Source organism: Mastigoproctus giganteus, chromosome 9, assembly GCF_048544385.1.
Source record: "Mastigoproctus giganteus isolate SK-2022 chromosome 9, ASM4854438v1, whole genome shotgun sequence".
Taxonomy (NCBI): Eukaryota; Metazoa; Arthropoda; class Arachnida; order Uropygi; family Thelyphonidae; genus Mastigoproctus; species Mastigoproctus giganteus.
The window spans coordinates 142,722,156-142,740,322 of record NC_143583.1 but is presented as its reverse complement, the minus strand read 5'-3'; the positions used below and the strand labels follow the sequence as shown (position 1 = coordinate 142,740,322).

At 37.8% G+C, this 18,167-nt stretch overlaps 1 protein-coding gene across 1 annotated transcript in view; it reads left to right on the top strand.

Annotated features, from left to right (window-relative positions):
- Positions 1–18,167, top strand: part of pod1 (coronin) — a 588,411-nt gene that overhangs the window by 355,892 nt on the left and 214,352 nt on the right. The window contains exon 14 of the mRNA XM_090381732.1: positions 5,374–5,634. Coding sequence (XP_090237858.1) covers positions 5,374–5,634 — 261 coding nt within the window. The remainder of the gene's footprint in view (positions 1–5,373; positions 5,635–18,167) is intronic.

Here is an 18,167-nt window from a genome sequence, read left to right as displayed (position 1 = left end):
AAGTTCCAATCAATATGTAGAAAGTTAAAATCACCCATTACAAGAAATTCTGATTTACTAGCCCACTCTATTTCTCTGCACTATTGTTCGTTTTACTCATCAGAGTCATTAGGCCTTTAACACACTCTTATTCTCATTTTCCCTTTTTCTAGTGCTTATATCAAACTGACTCAACATTGCGCTGTCCACATATCAACTGGATGCACTTCCTTAGATTTTGTGTTTCTTAACTAACAGCATAACCCTTCCTCCCTTCCTATCCTGTCTATCCTTTCTGTACACATTGTCTCCCCAGATTTCAATTCTGCACTGCTTATATCTGTGTGATACCATCTCTGATATCCCAATGAAATCTGCCTTTGATGTCTTGATCAGCACTTCAAATTCATCAAATTTATTTTCTATACTTCACTTGGCTCCTGGGTGTACATGCATGTATACGTGCACCTGTTCATACTCTTAGTTACCGTAACACAGCCCATGTATTTATTTGTTCTATGATGACTGCCAGCAGTTCTTGAAATCCCCAGCCGACCGGGCTAGCCGGGTGGGTAAAGTGCCTGCCTGGCAACCCAAAGGTCGCGGGTTTGATTCCCGCCTCGGGCTTGGGCTTGGATCAAAGTACTGCAAAAACCTCGGGAGGTGCATTATGGCCACAGAAGCCTATGCGCCAAACAACTACAAAAAAAAAAAAAAAAAAAAAAAAAATTGAAATCCCCAGCAACCTGCTCTCTAGGCTGCTGCTCATTACAATAGAGGCAGTCCAAGAATCACTTTCGCCTCCCCCTGCGGCTGGTGCACTATGGTCATAGTTGCTGATCTGCCTAATAAATCTCTAAATAAAACAAACAATCTGCCTGTGGCTACTGTTAATCTATTAGTCTGTAATCTCCCCAAGCTAGCAGTTTTCCGACCCACCCAACATTGCCTCGATAGCATTGGCAAATATTCTTGTACCCTTTCCATTTAAGTGTGGCACCTCCGTAGCCAGGTGGGCAGGAGCAGCAGTGCATAGCACACGCTTCTTGATTAGACCGGGGTTCGAGCCCATGCCCACCAAATACGGAGGATGCGGAAAGGTCAGGGAATGACCACCGCATATCCCTGGTGCAATATGGCCTTAGTTGCTAATGCTCCTAAAAGCCAAATAACAAACAAACCATTTAATGTATCCTATCCCTGTAGAAGCAATCTCTCCTGTTAACAAGCACAGACCAAGCTGGGAAAAATTCTACCCCTTGATCCCTGCACAATCTCTCCAGGGCCGAATTGATTGACCGGTGCTCTCATCATATATTCCCTATCGTGTCTGGGCAGGCGCCTCCATAGCCAGGTGGGAAGGAGCAGTAGTGCATAGCACACGCTTCTTGATTAGACCGGGGTTCGAGCCCGTCACCACCAAATACGGAGGATGAGGAAAGGTCAGGGAATGACCACCGCATTTCCTGGAGCAGTATGGCCTTAGTTGCTAATGCTCCTAAAAAAAAAAAACAAATAAGAAATAAGTGTCTGGGCAGAATTGCAGACACTTGCAAATTTAACCCTAACTCCTGCTTTTTTAAACATTAACCTGTACTTGTTAAGTAAATCTGCAGATCTTTTACCCTTAAGGTCATTAGTGCCAACCTGTACAACAATATCACCTTTTGTGCCCATAAAAGATGATATCCTCTCTACAATGTCATCAGCTCCCTGTTAGATGTTTATCAAACTCTAACAGGGAGTTAAATGATTTTTTAATAACTGAGAGCAAAGTGGAGGAGAAATTGTTGAACTTAAACATAGGAAAGGCACCTGCGGTGGATGGTATCTATCCAGTTATATTAAAGGTGGCAAAGGAAGTAAGCAAGCAATTAGTGATAATTATGAGAGCATCCTTGGTCTCAGGGGAAGTTGCCATGGACTGGAGATGTGCAATTGTGTCTCCAATTAAAGAAGCATTGCAGGATCATCTAGACAAGACTGCAGTTATGATTGATATGAAAAGTCTAGATTAAGTCCCTGAAGGGTTCCCATTCAGGGACTTAATCAAAAATGAATTCCCATTTAGAATTCATTTTTGGTAACATCATCAGTTGATATCACTGTATAGAATTTAAAACTGTCTGAGACCACTGTAGTCACCTTTATGAAAAGAAAAGCTCTTCCCTTTACCTTTGATGGTAGTTACATCTTTAAGTAAATCCCATATCAGTACACTGTGATCAGTGTCACCCAGTGGTTCCTTTATCTGCAAATTCTTAATGCATGAATAATCACTGCTGATAATCAGATCAAGAGGTATTACTCCCTCTGATTGCCTCTCAAACATGTTGCTGTAGAAAACAGTCATCCAATAAATCCACAAAAATCTTGCTAATGTGTGAGTGGTCTTCCACAAGTTCCATTCAATATCTGGAAAGTTAAAATCTCCCATTATAAGACATTCTGATTTACTGGCCCATTCTATTTCTCTGCACAATTGCTCATTGTACTCATCAGATTCATTAGGCCTACTCTCATTTTTACTTTCCCAGTGCTTATTTCACACCAAACAGACTCAACACTGCATTGTCCACCAACATCAATTGGATGCACTTCCTTAGATTTTGTGTTCTTGACTAACAGCATAATCCCAATGTAAGAAAGGATTAGAGAAATTATTAAAGGAGATATCTGAATGATGTTTTTTTTCCTTCCTATTTGCTTCCATGCATAATTTTCCACTATTAATACTAAAACATTTTGTACATTTGACAGACTATATATTCTAGAAGCAAGGTACAGACATAAAAACACATGTAATTGAATATCTTTATAAATAAAATTTTGAGAAAAGCTAAAGAAACTGATATTGTAATTATCATGTCATATATCATGTCTAATAGTATTACTATTACTATATTAATATGATATGTGACACTTTATTTTGTCAGCTAGCTGGATATTATAGTTGGCCATGTACAGTGGTATTGTGAAAGCACTCAGGCAGTGATCCAAATGGTTGTCTATTAATCTTAAATATCATTTTGATTTAATGATCTTCATTGATGAGAAGAGATTCACACAGATAAGGTTATCTCTAGTAAGATTATTGTTCTTAAAACAGTAGTGCAAAAATTTGAAAATTTATCGGGGTTTAGCAAGTTTCAAATTCTTCTTTTTTCTGTAATTTTAAACTTGCATTATTTTGTAGATTTATTATTTCTGGTTCAAGAACTTCAACTTTACTCTTAGATAATTTTGAAATAGATTTGACAATGCTAGTCATTCTACAGAGTAAAATTGATTCAGATAAAAGGAAATTTCGGGTTAATCATCAGCAAATTAGAGAAATCTCATGTTGATTTGATTTTTAAGAATTTGTATTATATGAATAAGGAAAGCATTGTTGGCATCATTTTTGCTAAGTTCACTTTCTTGAAAATGCTGAAAGTGTTTCTTTTTTGGATGATTTTTCCATAGTTCTGACTTAGATTTGAAAGAACTGATTAAATCATAATTTTAGCTACACTATTTCCTCCTTGGAGCTCCAAGTTGAAGATTAGCTTTCTGGTGAAGTCGGCTAAACATCCAAGTCTAACATCCAGTTTAAATTATCATAAAGTTCTGTAATGTTCAGGGTGTAGATTTTAAGAACATAGTTTTGATCCTTTTAATGTCTTGTTCTAAATTTGTAAATTTAGCTAGAAATTTTCCTCTACTTAACCATCTCAACCATCTAACATATAATTTCTGCTTGGAGAATGAGAACTTTATAAATTTTGCATTACATTCCTATATAAGGTCCTTAGAAATTTTATATTGTAACAGGGTTCTCAAATCAAATTAACAATTTTGATGACAACTGCCATAACATGATCAAAGTTTATTATATTCATGCACAAAGTTTCTTTGTGTATTAGCCAGTGGTATGATATAAACTTTGGGAAAGTTGATTCCTTTTTACAAAGGGCAGTAAATCCATTGATCCTTCCTGTCATATCAGAGGCCTGTCAATTGCAATTGATATTCTTCTTGTCTGTTGACAGTAGCTTCCACTCTTCTGGTAACTATCATTTAAAAGCTGCAAACTTTTCATTGCCAACATTATTCTGTATTTAATTATCAAAATTAATTATTTTAAAATCTATCAGAAATTATTCCCTACTTGTAATGAAGATTTCTTTAATAAGCTATTGATTGTCAAATGGTTTATTATTTGATGCCAAGAAATGAGCAATCTTAAAAGAAGGTACTATTGTTGAATTTTTATACTCTACAGCTGTTTTGGTAAGTATAGGTTTGCTACGCTGATAATTTTTATCAAAAATGATTATCAAAAAATTGTGAATCTTGAATGTCTTTTAGTTGTTTTCTTTCTTAGCCATTGCTGTGCTATTGGTCACAGGAAACAAATGCATTTTTCCTTAACATTAACATAACAAAAATCTTCACCATTTTCAGTTTGGTAACTGCAAGTTTTTCACTTTTGGTACTAACATTTTAAGTCATTCCACTTGACCAAAACTAAAATAAAAAGCATGGCAGATGCAAGTATAAGTGTTTCTCATGCATGAGTTTAAATTCATGTGATTCACAAAATATTGTAAAATGCGTGAAAGTCAGTGTAGTTGCCCGTTTGATCCCTATATGACCATCGTTTTCAATTATGAATGACAAGGTACAGTACAGTATGAATGTACTGACATAAGATTGGGTTCAAATGATTTTCATGTGACCCACCTCTGGTTATTCCTAAAAGCAGTACTTTTTTTCTTGCCAGAGCACACCAAAATGCCATTCTGAATGTTGTAAACATGTAATATAAAAATTTCTATCTTTAAAATAAGAATATATATTTTTTATTATCCAATAAATATCCTTTATTATTACTAATGCATAAATGACACAGATGGGTTAAAATACTTACTATACTTTTTTAACATGAAAACAGCTTGAAATTTGTGCATTTGGTGCCATTATTTAAAAAAAAAAGTTCTTCCAGGAATAGCCCCTTCCCACCTTCTGTGGTGTGTATGTGTGTAATGGGAAGGGGTGTATTTTATACCTACCAATCGGTACAGTGTTCCAGAAGCTTATTTTTCACAAAAAAAGAGCCCTGCATAAAAGTATTGGATCATTACTTGGTTATAAATCACATCATGTTGTTGTTCTTTGTATAGATATTTTAACTGTTGTTTTTTTTTTTTTTTTTTTTGTACAGACATTACTTCCTGGATAGGGTAATTTTAATTTTACTATCTTGCAGATTCCACTATGGTTGTGTGAGTTGCTGCCTTATAGCACAACAATTGTGTGACTCTTAGGTAGAAATATATTTTTGCTTAATTATTTAGATTTTCAGTGTATAATTGATTGTCATTATATAATTTTCAATCTATTTGAAAGTAGGTAAAGAAGATAAGTTTGAATCCTCTGAAGCACAGATTAGATAAGCTGACAAAGTTTAATCATCAGTTAGGATCAGGACCAAAATTAAAGGAACCACTTAAAATAGAAGATAGCACTATGGGCCATTGCCAAGAGAGTGGGAATGTTCTGAATATACCTAATTTGGAAACAGATTTCTCTAAGGATAAAAAAATATTAATTGAACAAGATACATCAGTCAGAGACCATATTAATTTTGCAAAGCCACAGGTACCTCAGAAAGTAAGTAGTTACTTAAAAGGCCGTTCAGTAATTTTAAAATGCTTAACAGTCTTCAAAATATTTTAAAATTCTTTAATTTAATAATTAGAATACCAAGGTAATTCTGAGTTCAAAAAAGTTTTTGGAGTAAAACTTATTTATCAGGATACAAATTTGTATGTAAATAATGAAATACAAAGTGGTTCTACCATAATTTGTATAGATACAGTTACTTTGAATTTCATTATTTAATATAAGGCCTATTTATTGAAATATTTAATGTTAATATTAGTAGTATAAAACTGAAGCAAGAAAGCAAGCAAAACTGACTCAAAGAAGTGGTGTGTGCACGCACGTGCGCATGCACACACACACACAACATTTAATTTGCCCATCCCTTCTAATAATTTGTCCAATCATTCTCTAAATTTATTCCTACTACCCACAGATGTTTCTTCCAACAGTCAGTTGATCAATATCCTGAAAGAGGCCTCTGAGGTCGGGAAAACTCATATCTAGGAAATAAACTCATACACCGACCATTGAACAAAATTTTACTGTAACTAAAATTTTTACAAATAGTATAAAAATAATGTAAAATCAAAAACAAATTATTTACAATAAACTAATGATTGTATATTGCGGAATACTAAAAAATGTAATAAAAGATCGTTTACAATAAAATAAGCTAAAATATAAAATTAAAAGCGCTAAAAACCTGGAGCTTTCGAGAGCGTCAGCTCTCTTCTTCAACAGTAATATGACTTCCTGCAACATCTCCTTAAATAGCAGGTTCACGGTACCTCCACACGTGGTATTTCTCCACGTGGTTCAATCGGCACATGGTCAAAACCGGAAGCGGAAATGTCTCGGGTACGTAGCAAAGAAAATCGTTCATCCGAACTTAATACAATTGTTTCAAAAATAGGATGAATACGCATGCCTCTATCTCTATTCATGGTATTCTTACTGGATGAACCAATCCGTAAACCCTCGAGCCATTTACGCTCCAAGTATCCGTGTGCATGATCTAAAATAATAGCGTCCTCCGGGGAGATTTGATGCTGCTTCTCCCAAAAATGTTTGGTCACGGCAGACTTACTGTAATCAGCGGTTCTTATGGCATTTAAATGTTCCTCCAGACGATCCCTAAGCCGTCGTTTTGTTTCCCCCACATAACACTCCCCACAATCCGGGCATTCTATTCTATAAATAACTCTGCTACTGAGATCTTTTGGTATATGGTCTTTGACCTGAGACACAGCTGTGCACAGCCTCCACCCAGGAAGCTGTACACAGCGTGACTTATAACCTGCGTAAAATTCTTGCCATCTGGCAAGAATTTTACGTGGTTATAAGACACGCTGTTTCATTTTTGGATGTATTGGTCTCTAGGGTGGGTTCTAGGCTCAAGACGTCAGTTTTTAAAAAACCCACGTGTAGAGGTCAATACACCCACTATAATTCAGCACAAGCTGGACAATACAAGAATAGTGTAGCAAAAGCTTTATTTGACAGAGTAAGATCACACTGTACCACTTCTGAGGATAAAGAGAAAGAAATTAATCGTGTCACGGCAGAACTTGGAAAGTGCAGATACCCCCAGAGGATCCCCAGAGGATAGTAGAGGGGTGTCCGAGTGTAGGGAGTCGTTCGTTCCGGTAGCCACCGCATACATCCCCTACTATCCGGGCCTACTATCTGAGCATCTGGCAAGAATTTTACGGGGTTATAAGACACGCTGTGTACAGCTTCCTGGGCGGAGGCTGTGCACAGCTGTGTCTCAGGTCAAAGACTGTATACCAAAAGATCTCAGTAGCGGAGTTATTTATAGAATAGAATGCCCGGATTGTGGGGAGTGTTATGTGGGGGAAACAAAACAATGGCTTAGGGATCGTCTGGGGGAACATTTAAATGCCATAAGAACCACTGATTACAGTAAGTCTGCCGTGGCCAAACATTTTTGGGAGAAGCAGCATCAAATCTCCCCGGAGGACGCTATTATTTTAGATCATGCACACGGATACTGGGAGCGTAAATGGCTCGAGGGTTTATGGATTGGTTCATCCAGTAAGAATACCATGAATAGAGATAGAGGCATGCGTATTCATCCTATTTTTGAAACAATTGTATTAAGTTCGGATGAACGATTTTCTTTGCTACGTACCCGAGACATTTCCACTTCCGGTTTTGACCATGTGCCGATTGAACCACGTGGAGAAATACCACGTGTGGAGGTACCGTGAACCTGCTATTTAAGGAGATGTTGCAGGAAGTCATATTACTGTTGAAGAAGAGAGCTGACGCTCTCGAAAGCTCCAGGTTTTTAGCGCTTTTAATTTTATATTTTAGCTTATTTTATTGTAAACGATCTTTTATTACAAATTTTAGTATTCCGCAATATACAATCATTAGTTTATTGTAAATAATTTGTTTTTGATTTTACATTATTTTTATACTATTTGTAAAAATTTTAGTTAGAGTAAAATTTTGTTCAATGGTCGGTGTATGAGTTTATTTCCTAGATATAAGTCAGTTGATCAGATGGCTTAGTTCAATTTTTTACACAGCTCTTCTGCAACCATCCATCCATTTTCAGTTTACTTTCCTTCCTGTGCAGTCAGAGAAAGAGTAAGGATACTATGAACATTTAGTTTATTCAACCATTTAAAACCTTAAAACTTTAATTGGGTCCCTTCTCCGTTACATAGTTTCCAGACATTGCTATTACAGAATTCAACTGTTTTCTGGTTAAAGTACCAGAAAAGACTTGAACAGCTTTCCAGAATGGTCAGAAAAGTGGCAGCTGTGTTTTAATGCAGCAAAAAATTCCTCAAGTATAAGTCTTACACTTGGGGAATAGCAACCCAAAAATAACTTACGCTCTTGGTGGAGTTCAATTAAAAACAGTAGAGGAAAAAGGGATCTGAGAGTTGCAATATGGGCAGATATAATGTTCTCTGAGCAGTGTAAACAGGTGGCTAGGAAAGCTCATGGTGTCCTATTCATGATTTATCAAACAGTATCCTGTAGAGATAAAGAGGTCTTAATCCCATTGTGTGAAGCAGTTGTAAAATAGCATTAGTAGTAGTAGTAGTAGTAATAATGTCAAACGATGCAAGAAAGCAAGCTTATATAGCTCAGCCAAAAAAAAAACACACACACGGTTCTTCCATCTGTATCCTCCAAGAATTTGTCTAGTTCTCCCTTAAATTTATTCAACCCATCCAATTCCACAACAACAGATGGAAGCCTGTTCCAACAATTAACCACCCTGTGGCTTAAGGCAAACTTCCTCATTTATCCTACAACTATTCTTCCTCAATGTAAATTTATGCCCCCTCATTTGCATAGTCTCAGCAAGTGGAAGAATACCATTAACATTCAGTTTACTCAATTCATTCAAAGCTTTAAACACCTCAATCAGATCTCCACCCAGTTGCCTAGTCTCAAGATGCTGCAATTTGCGGAACTGAAGCCTTTCTACATAAGAACGCACTTTTGTTCCCTTCACCAATTTTGTTGCCCTTCTCTGCATCCATTCCAGCCTTCCTATATCCTTCCTAAAGTGAGGCCTGCAGACCTGTATACAGTACTCAAAATGGCTTATACAGAGGGATAATCCCCTCTTTATCCATGTTAGCAAAGTTTCTGTATATCATTGACAAAACCTCATGAGCTGTCCTGGCAGCATATGTGCAATGCTTGGAGAATTTCGTCTCTGACTGCACAATTATCCCCAGGTCTTTTTCATTATCCACTACTCTGAGTGTATTACCATACAGTTGATAAATTACTCTGGGGTTACTGCTACCCATGTGCATTACCTTTCATTTGTCAGTATTAATCTTCAACTGCCATTGCTTAGCCCATTGATCCAATTTTCCTAGATCTTGTTGCAGATAACTATCGTTAACCACCCTGCAACATTTGTATCATCTGCAAACTTAGACATTAAGACTGGTATACCTTCATCAATATCATTGATAAATATTGAAAACAATAATGGACCCAGCACTGAATCCTGGGGAACTCCACTGATAACATTAGTCCATTAAGAGCAGTGCCCATCGATAACCACTCTCTGTTTTCTTCTGCTTAACCATTCCTTTATCCATAAAGCCTAAAATCTAAATATATGATGTCAGAATTATTATTTGCATCCAGTTGCTTGGTCACTGCATCGTAGTAACCTGTTAGATTGGTTAGAAAACACTTCAACTTGACAAGTCCATGCTGTGATGGTAGTATAATTGTATGCCTGTCCAAATGGGCCTGCATTACTTCTTTGACAAGTGAATCCATTATTTTTCCTGTTAGCTTAACAGACGTTAAGCTAACAGGTCTGTAATTATTCATGTTGCCTTTTGATCCCTCTTTATGAATTGGGGATATTTTTGCACTTCTCCGGTCCATAGGGACCTCTCTAAATCCAAGGATGCTCTCATAATTATGGCTAAGAGGTTTTCTTATCATCTCATCTTCACTGCCTCCCTTAATATAACTGAATAGATTCTATCTGCCCTAAATACCTATTTTATGTCCATCCTCAACAATTTCTCCTCCACTTTCCTTTCAGTTATCACAAAGTCATTTAGCTCCTTGTTAGTTTGATAAACTTCTGGCATCTCCTATCCTAAAGAATTCCTCATGTGTGAATGAATGTAGATTTCAGCAAATTATCTATTCAATTTGTCTGCAACCTGAGCAGGGTCATCAACAGTTAACCCATAAACAACAAGTGGCCCAATGTGACCCCTTCCTTCTATTGTAAGTATAGAAATCTTTGCATTCTTTGCCAGAGAGTTCTCGTAATCTGCTTTAGCTTGCCCAACCTCCTTTGTGACTTGATTACAGACTAATTTATATCTACCATAGGCTTCTGTATCGCCTGATAATTTATATGCATCCCATGCACTTTTCTTCTCTACCACATATCTCAATAGTTCATCTGACATCCATTTAGGTCTAAGCCTTCAACACTTTCATACCAACAGAGAACTGTTGGTATGAAAAGTGTTGTAGCTTCTTTGATTACTTCACATTTAGAATTTGTTGTTGGTAGCATCATCAGTTGGTCCCGCTGCATACAATTTAAAAACTATCTGAGTTCTCTGTAGTCATGCTCATGAAAGGAAAAGCCTTTCTCTTTACCCTTGATGGTAGTTATGTCTTTAATTAAATTCCACATTAGTACACTATGATTACAGCCACACAGTAGGTCTTTTACTTAGACCTACTGAGTCAGACACTTGCACGAAGAATCACTGCTGATAACCAGATCAAGAATATTGCTTCCTCTTGTCTCTCTATCATGCTGGTGTAGAAAACAGTCATCTTGACTTGCTAGTGTGTGAGTGACAAACTCATAAATTCCATCAACAACTGGAAAGTAAAAATCTCCCATTATTAGATATTCTGATTTGCTGGCCCAGTCTGCCTTAGATTTAATATTCTTCTTAACATTGAATTCCCCATATTCAAATTCAGCATCACTTATGTCTGCATTCCTCTGTTTCTATAATGTCTGCATTTGAAGACTTAATCAGTACTTCAAATTCATCTAATTTATTTACAATGCCCCTAGTATTAGTATATATGTAAGTATACATCCACGTGTTCTTACTCTTAGTTACCTTAACACAGCCCATGTATTCATTTGTTCCATGATGACCCACAGCAGGGTCTTTGGCGGCACCTACTAAATTTCGAATCATAGTAAAATCAATTTGTCAAGATTTTGTGACACGGAAATGACATAATTTCCATTTCAACAAAGAAAAACAGAGTCAGGAGAGGAGATCGCGCAAAAGATCGTGAGAGGTGATCTTGGCTGTGCTCAGAGCTGGCATAAACCAGCTGGTTGTGGGAAATCCCAGACACCTTGCTTTCCAGGTTGCTGCTTGTACTAATAGTAGCAATGCAAGAATCACTTTCACTTCTGAATGTGGCTCTACTTAAACTATTAGTCTGTGCATCCTCCCCAAGCTAGCAGTTTTCTGCCCCACCTATCACTGTCTCGATAGCATCAGCAAATATTTTTGCAACCCTTCTATTCAGTGTATCCCATCCCTGTAAAAACAGTCTCTCCTGTTAAAAAGCACAGTCCACTCTAAGAAAAATTCTACCCCATGAGCCTTTCACATTCTCTCCATGGCCAAATTGTTTGACAAGGCTCTCAACATATACTCCCTCTTATTGTGTCTGGACAGAATTGCAAACACTTTCAAATTCAATCCTAACTTGCATATTTTTGCCAACATTGCCTTGCTCTTGTTAAGTAAGTTCTCAGATCTTTTATTTTTAATATCATTAGTGCCAACATGTACAACAGTGTCACTTTTTATGCCCTTAAAAGATGATATCTGCTCTACAATTTCATTTACTTTTGCCCTCTGGCAGGAATATCCTAGTCCTATTCCATCTATCCTTCTTGCACAACATATTTTCCATTTCTGTGACAATAGAGTCACTGACAATAACTAGTTCCTGTGGGACCAGCACATTCTACCTTGAAGATTGCTACTGTTTAGTCCGATGCACAAGAGTGAGCTCTGGCATTGAGTTGGACAGCTGAGAGCTTGATGGGTTCCCTCATTTTAATTCCTTCAGAGGCATCTGCCTTACTCTTCAAAACTCTCATAGATGCCCATCAGACTGCTAAATCAGTACCTAATATCTTCACACTCTATGAAATTAGCGCGCACGCGCACACACACACACACACACACACACACACACACACACACACACACACACACACACACACACACACACACACACACACACACATCCTCTTTAGCTGGATTATGTCTTGTTCCAGGACACAAGTTACACATATTTTTAGGCTGTGATGCATTGGAGAATTCCCCCTTCGGTTCTCCCCCAGCCATTGCACTCCCACTACTTTGTGCTCATTGTTTTGCTGCTCTACTCTGGGGCATGATTTCTGCTTCAATACAATTTAATTGATTAACAATGAAAATCAATAAATTAATTGATTAATTGACCATACTACACTTAACTAATAGATACCTAAATTCAGTGATACGTATTACACTATCTAGATGTACGTTATACCTTATGCTATCAAGTTTGAGATATATGTTACGCTATACCATAACAATCGCAATATTAAATTAGTTATATCCTTGCTAAAAAGTAAAAATTCCTTAGCAAAATACAAAAAAGATATATGCCCAACAAGTGATTAGAACCTTTTCGAGCCCCCCTTTCCTCAACTGACTTGTGATACTTATTTTCTGCAATGGGGAAAGAATCGCCTACCGACCCTGAATGTGCAACAACTCCATGCTAGCCATCTTCAAAGCTGTGCTGACTTCTTGCCGGTATATACGGATGGTTCCAAATCTCCTTCAACTGTTGGAGCAGCAGCAGTGTTTCCCTCGGCTATCATATCAGCTTCTCTTCCACCTGAGTATAGTAACTTTTCAGTAGAACTGTATGCAATACAATTAGCTCTAGAAAATTTGACTCTACACCCATCTGCAAAATATATAGTTTAGACTGACTCTCTCAGCTCAATTAAAGCAATGCAGAATCCCTCTCAAATGAATCACTGTATTTTAATGAAAATCAGGAGTTTGCTATTGCAAATTGATCACCGCCAACAACTAGTGAAGTTTTGCTGGATTCCGGCACATTCAGGCATAAAAAGAAATGAACTAGCTGATATATCTGCTAAAAATCCATCAACCTTAGACTTAACCTCTGTGTTTATTACAGCATCTGATTATAATATCATAATTCAAACGGCATACCATGCACAGTGGACAGAGCTATGGCATAAAGAAACAAATAACAAACTTTTCAATTGAAACAGGACCCAAAATTATGGCACTCATACACGACAGTTCGGCGAGAAGAAGTGGTACTCGCACGGATAAGAATAGGGCATACCCATCTGACTCACCTCCATTTACTCACTGGCAATGATCCTCCTCAGTGTTCACACTGCTCTGAACATCTAACATATTTTGATTGACTGTCCACACTATCAACTACATCGTACTTCAATACTTCAAAATCTGGATAATCTTCAAAGACCGTTGACACTACATCTTATCATAGGAGAGGAGGCAAGTATTAAGGAACTTTTTTGCTTTCTGAAACAAATTAGAGTGTATAATCTTTTATGAATAGCTTTCAGAACTAAAATGAATTTGAATTGCTATGTTCTTAATTATTTTCTGATTAGCATTAGCATTAGTAGAGGCATTTGATGCAAAAAAGCAAGCTTATGCAGCATCAGCCAAAAAAAAAAAAAAAAAAAAAAAAACCACTTCCACTTCACCCCTCTGTTCGTTCAAAATACCTGTCCAGCTGAGCCTTAAACTTATTTAGGCTATCAACCTCCACCACAAGGGATGGAAGTCTGTTCCACCAACCAACCACCCGCTGGCTAAAGGCAAATTTCCGCACATCTATCCTACATCTGTCTTTCCTCAATTTGAATTTATGCCCTCTCAGGTGATTTTTCTGAGCTAGAGGAAGAATCCCATCAGCATTGAGCATGCTTAAACCATTCAAGGCTTTATACATCTCTATCAGATCACCTCGCTGGTGCCTAGTCTCCAGACACTGTAATTTGCAAAACTTAAGCCTTTCTTCGTAAGAGCACCCCTTTGTTCCATTCACTAATCTTGTTGCCCTTCTCTGTACTCGTTCCAGCAGCTCTACATCCTTCTTGAAATGAGGCCTCCAGACCTGTATACAGTACTCTAGGTGTGGCCTGACCATTGCCTTGTACAATGGAATAATCACCTCCTTATCCCTGCTGGAAAAATTCCTGTATATCATTGACAATACTCCATGAGCTACTCTTGCAGCCCGTCTGCACTGCTCAGAGAACTTCATATCTGCCTGCACAATCACCCCCAAGTCCCTTTCATTCTCTACCACTGTCAGTGTAGTACCACAGAGTTGATACGTTGCTCTGGGGTTGCTGTTTCCCATATGTAGTACTTTACATTTGTCAATGTTAAACTTCATTTGCCACCTCTCAGCCCATCTGCTCAACCTTTCCAGATCCTGTTGCAGCAGTGTAGTGTCAGTAGTGTCCTTGACAACCCTGCCAACCTTTGTATCATCTGCAAACTTGGACATTAAGCTTGATATACCATCATCAATATCATTTATAAATACAGAAAACAATAATGGACCCAACACTGAGCCCTGAGGGACTCCACTAATAACATTAGTCCACGATGAGCAGTGTCCATTGATTACCACTCTCTGTCTTCTCCCACTCAACCACCCCTTTATCCATAGCAGCAATTTGCCTCCAATGTCACACTGCTCCAATTTGTGTAGCAGTCTTCCATGTGCAACAGTATCAAAAGCCTTTCTAAGATCCAAGTATATAATATCAAAGTTATTACCTGCATCCAGTTCTTTTGTGACTGCATCATAGTATCCAATCAAGTTGGTCAGGCAAGACTTCCCCTTAACAAAACCATGCTGTGTCTGAGCTATAACTGAAGTCTTGTCTAAATGATCCTGCAGTGCTTCTTTAACCAGTGCCTCCATTAATTTTCCTGGAACAGAAGTTAAGCTCACAGGTCTATAGTTACTTGTGTCAGCCTTTGATCCTCCTTTGTGAATTGGGGTCACATTTGCACATTTCCAGTCTATGGGTACCTCCCCTGAGTCCAAGGAAGCTCTCATAATTATGGCTAAGGGTTTGCTTACTTCCCTTGCTGCCTCCTTTAATATAACTGGATAGATCCCATCCACCCCGGGTGCTTTTCTTGTGTTTATCTTCAACAGTTTCTCCTCCACTTTACTCCCAGTTATTTCAAGATTCTGTAGCTTACTGCTAGAGTTGAATACACCTCTGGCATTCCCCTTGCTGAATAACTCCTCATGTGTGAATGTCGATGCAAAATATTCATTTAGTTTGTTAGCTACCTGAGCAGGATCATCAACAGTTGACCCATCAATATCAAGTGGACCAATCTGATTCATCCCCTTCCTTCTAGAGTTTACATAAGTAAAGAACTCTTTGCTGTTTTTCTTTGCATCCCTTGCCAAGGATTTCTCGTAATCTGCCTTCGCCTGCCTAACCTCCTTTGTAACTTGGTTGCATATCAACTTGTATCTATCATAGGCTTCTGTGTCATGTGTTAATTTGTAAGTATCCCATGCATTTTTCTTCTCTGCCATATGCCTCATTAGTTCATCTGACATCCATTTTGGCCTAAACCTTGAACAATATTTCTTAGTTGGTATGTAAAGCCTAGTAGCTTCCAAGATACGTTCTTTGAATGCTTCCCATTTTGAATTTGCTGTTGGTAACATCATCAGTTGGTCCCACTGTATAGAATTTAAATACTGTCTCAGTCCATCGTAGTCGCCTTTACGGAAGCAATAACCCTTCCCTTTACCCCTAATGGTAGTTACCTCTTTCAGTAAATCCCACTTCAGCACACTGTGATCACTACCACCTAGTGGTTCATTTATCTGCAGATTCTTAATGCATGAAGAATCACTGCTGATAATCAAATCAAGAGTATTACTCCCTCTAGTTGCCTCCTGAACATGCTGATGTAGAAAACAATCATCCAATAAATCCACAAAAGCCCTGCTAGTGTGTGAGTAACCAGCCCCCAAATTCCAGTCAATATCTGGGAAATTAAAATCTCCCATTATAAGACTCTCTGATTTACTAGCCCACTCTATTTCCCTGTACAGTTCCTTATTATACTCATCAGAGTCATTAGGCCTATAGCACACTCCTACTCTCAATTTTGATCTCCCAATGCTTATGTCACACCAAACTGACTCAACACTGCACTGTCCGGCGATGTCGACTGGCTTCACTTCCTTGGTTTTTATGTGTTTCTTAACTAATAGCATAACCCCTCCCCCCTTCCTATCCTGTCTATCCTTTCTGTAGACGTTGTACTCCCCAAATTCCAGTTCTGCATCCCTTATATCTGTGTGACACCACGTCTCTGATATCCCAACAATATCTGCCTTTGATGTTTTGAGCAATACCTCAAATTCATCAAATTTATTTACTAAACTTCTAGCATTGGTGTACACGCAAGTATACATGCACCTGTTTCTATTCTTAGCTACCCTAACACAACCCATATGTTTACTTGTACCGCAATGGCTCCCAGCAGTCTCTGAAATACCATGCATCTTGTTTTTCAGGCTTCTGCTCATTCTAATAGAAGCAGTGCAAGAATCTCTTTCACCTCTGCCAGTGGCTACTGTCAATCTATTGGTCTTTGTCTCCCCCCAAGCTAGCAGTTTTCCGACCCACCTAACACTGCCTCGATAGCATCAGCAAATATTCTTGCACCCTTTCTATTTAAGTGTATCCCATCCCTGTAGAAGCAATCTCTCCTGTTAACAAGTACAGTCCAGGCTGAAAAAAATTCTACCCCTTGAGCCTTGCACAATCTTTCCAGGGCCGAATTGATCGACAAGGCTCTCATCATATACTCCCTCCTATCGTGTCTGGGCAGAATTGCAGACACTTTCAAATTCAACCCTAATTCTCGGCTTTTGTTCTTTTGATATAACTACAAATAGGCGTACTATAGCCATAGTAGCTAATGCGCCAATAAACACCCATACCACACATACCCTTTTCGAGCTGCTTATTTATTACAATTAAAACCCAACTATTCCTCTGCACTACTCATTACGTGCTACGATATTTGTGCCAAAGCACTGATACAAAATGATGGAGATTTAATCTGAAAAAAGATATTGAGCTTCTTGAAAGAGTAAGACAGGCAACTCAGATGGTTAGATCAGCAAAAGGGTGACCATATGAGGTAAGACTGATTATGTGAGCTGTAAAGCTCGGTAACCAGTCACTTTAGAGGGGACCTGATTGAATTTTATCAGGCTCTGAGAGGGGTTAGTAAAACAAATGAAGGTAGAATTTTCATGTTATAAAGAATTCCATAACCAGGGGCAATAAATTCGAATTATAGGGGAAGAGTTTTAGATGAGATTGTGGGAAGTTCTCTTTTAGCCTGCAGGTTGTTGATTACTGGAACAAGTTGCCTCCACAGGTAGTTGATGCTGACAGTTTGAAGAAATTCAAAGGTCAACTGGATAGTTACCTATGTGAGGAGGGAAGTGCATAATTTGTATTTTCTTATCTACTTTTTTTTGGTCAGTGCTTTCTCGCACTATATGGCAAATAATTATACTAATACTGATGCATTGACTCTACTGTACATATTGTTTACTGAAAAGATATAAAGATATAGACTTTTAGGCATTCTAAAACTGGATATTATTCTTTACTTTAGTGATATGTCTTCATTTCCTTTTTGTTTCCATATTTCTGCTTTGGTATTTCTAAATAACCCAAGTGGCCATGAATACACAAAATTCATTGACCCTTGGCTCTCAACATTCAGACACATACTGTTTGATTACTGTCCCATCTGTTATTATGTATACAATGTGTAATGAAAATTTGTAGTAAGCTACGTTATAACTTTCTCAATTTTAAACCAGAAATGTGACATTGGCTAGCTATTGCAAAAATAAAGAAAAAAAAA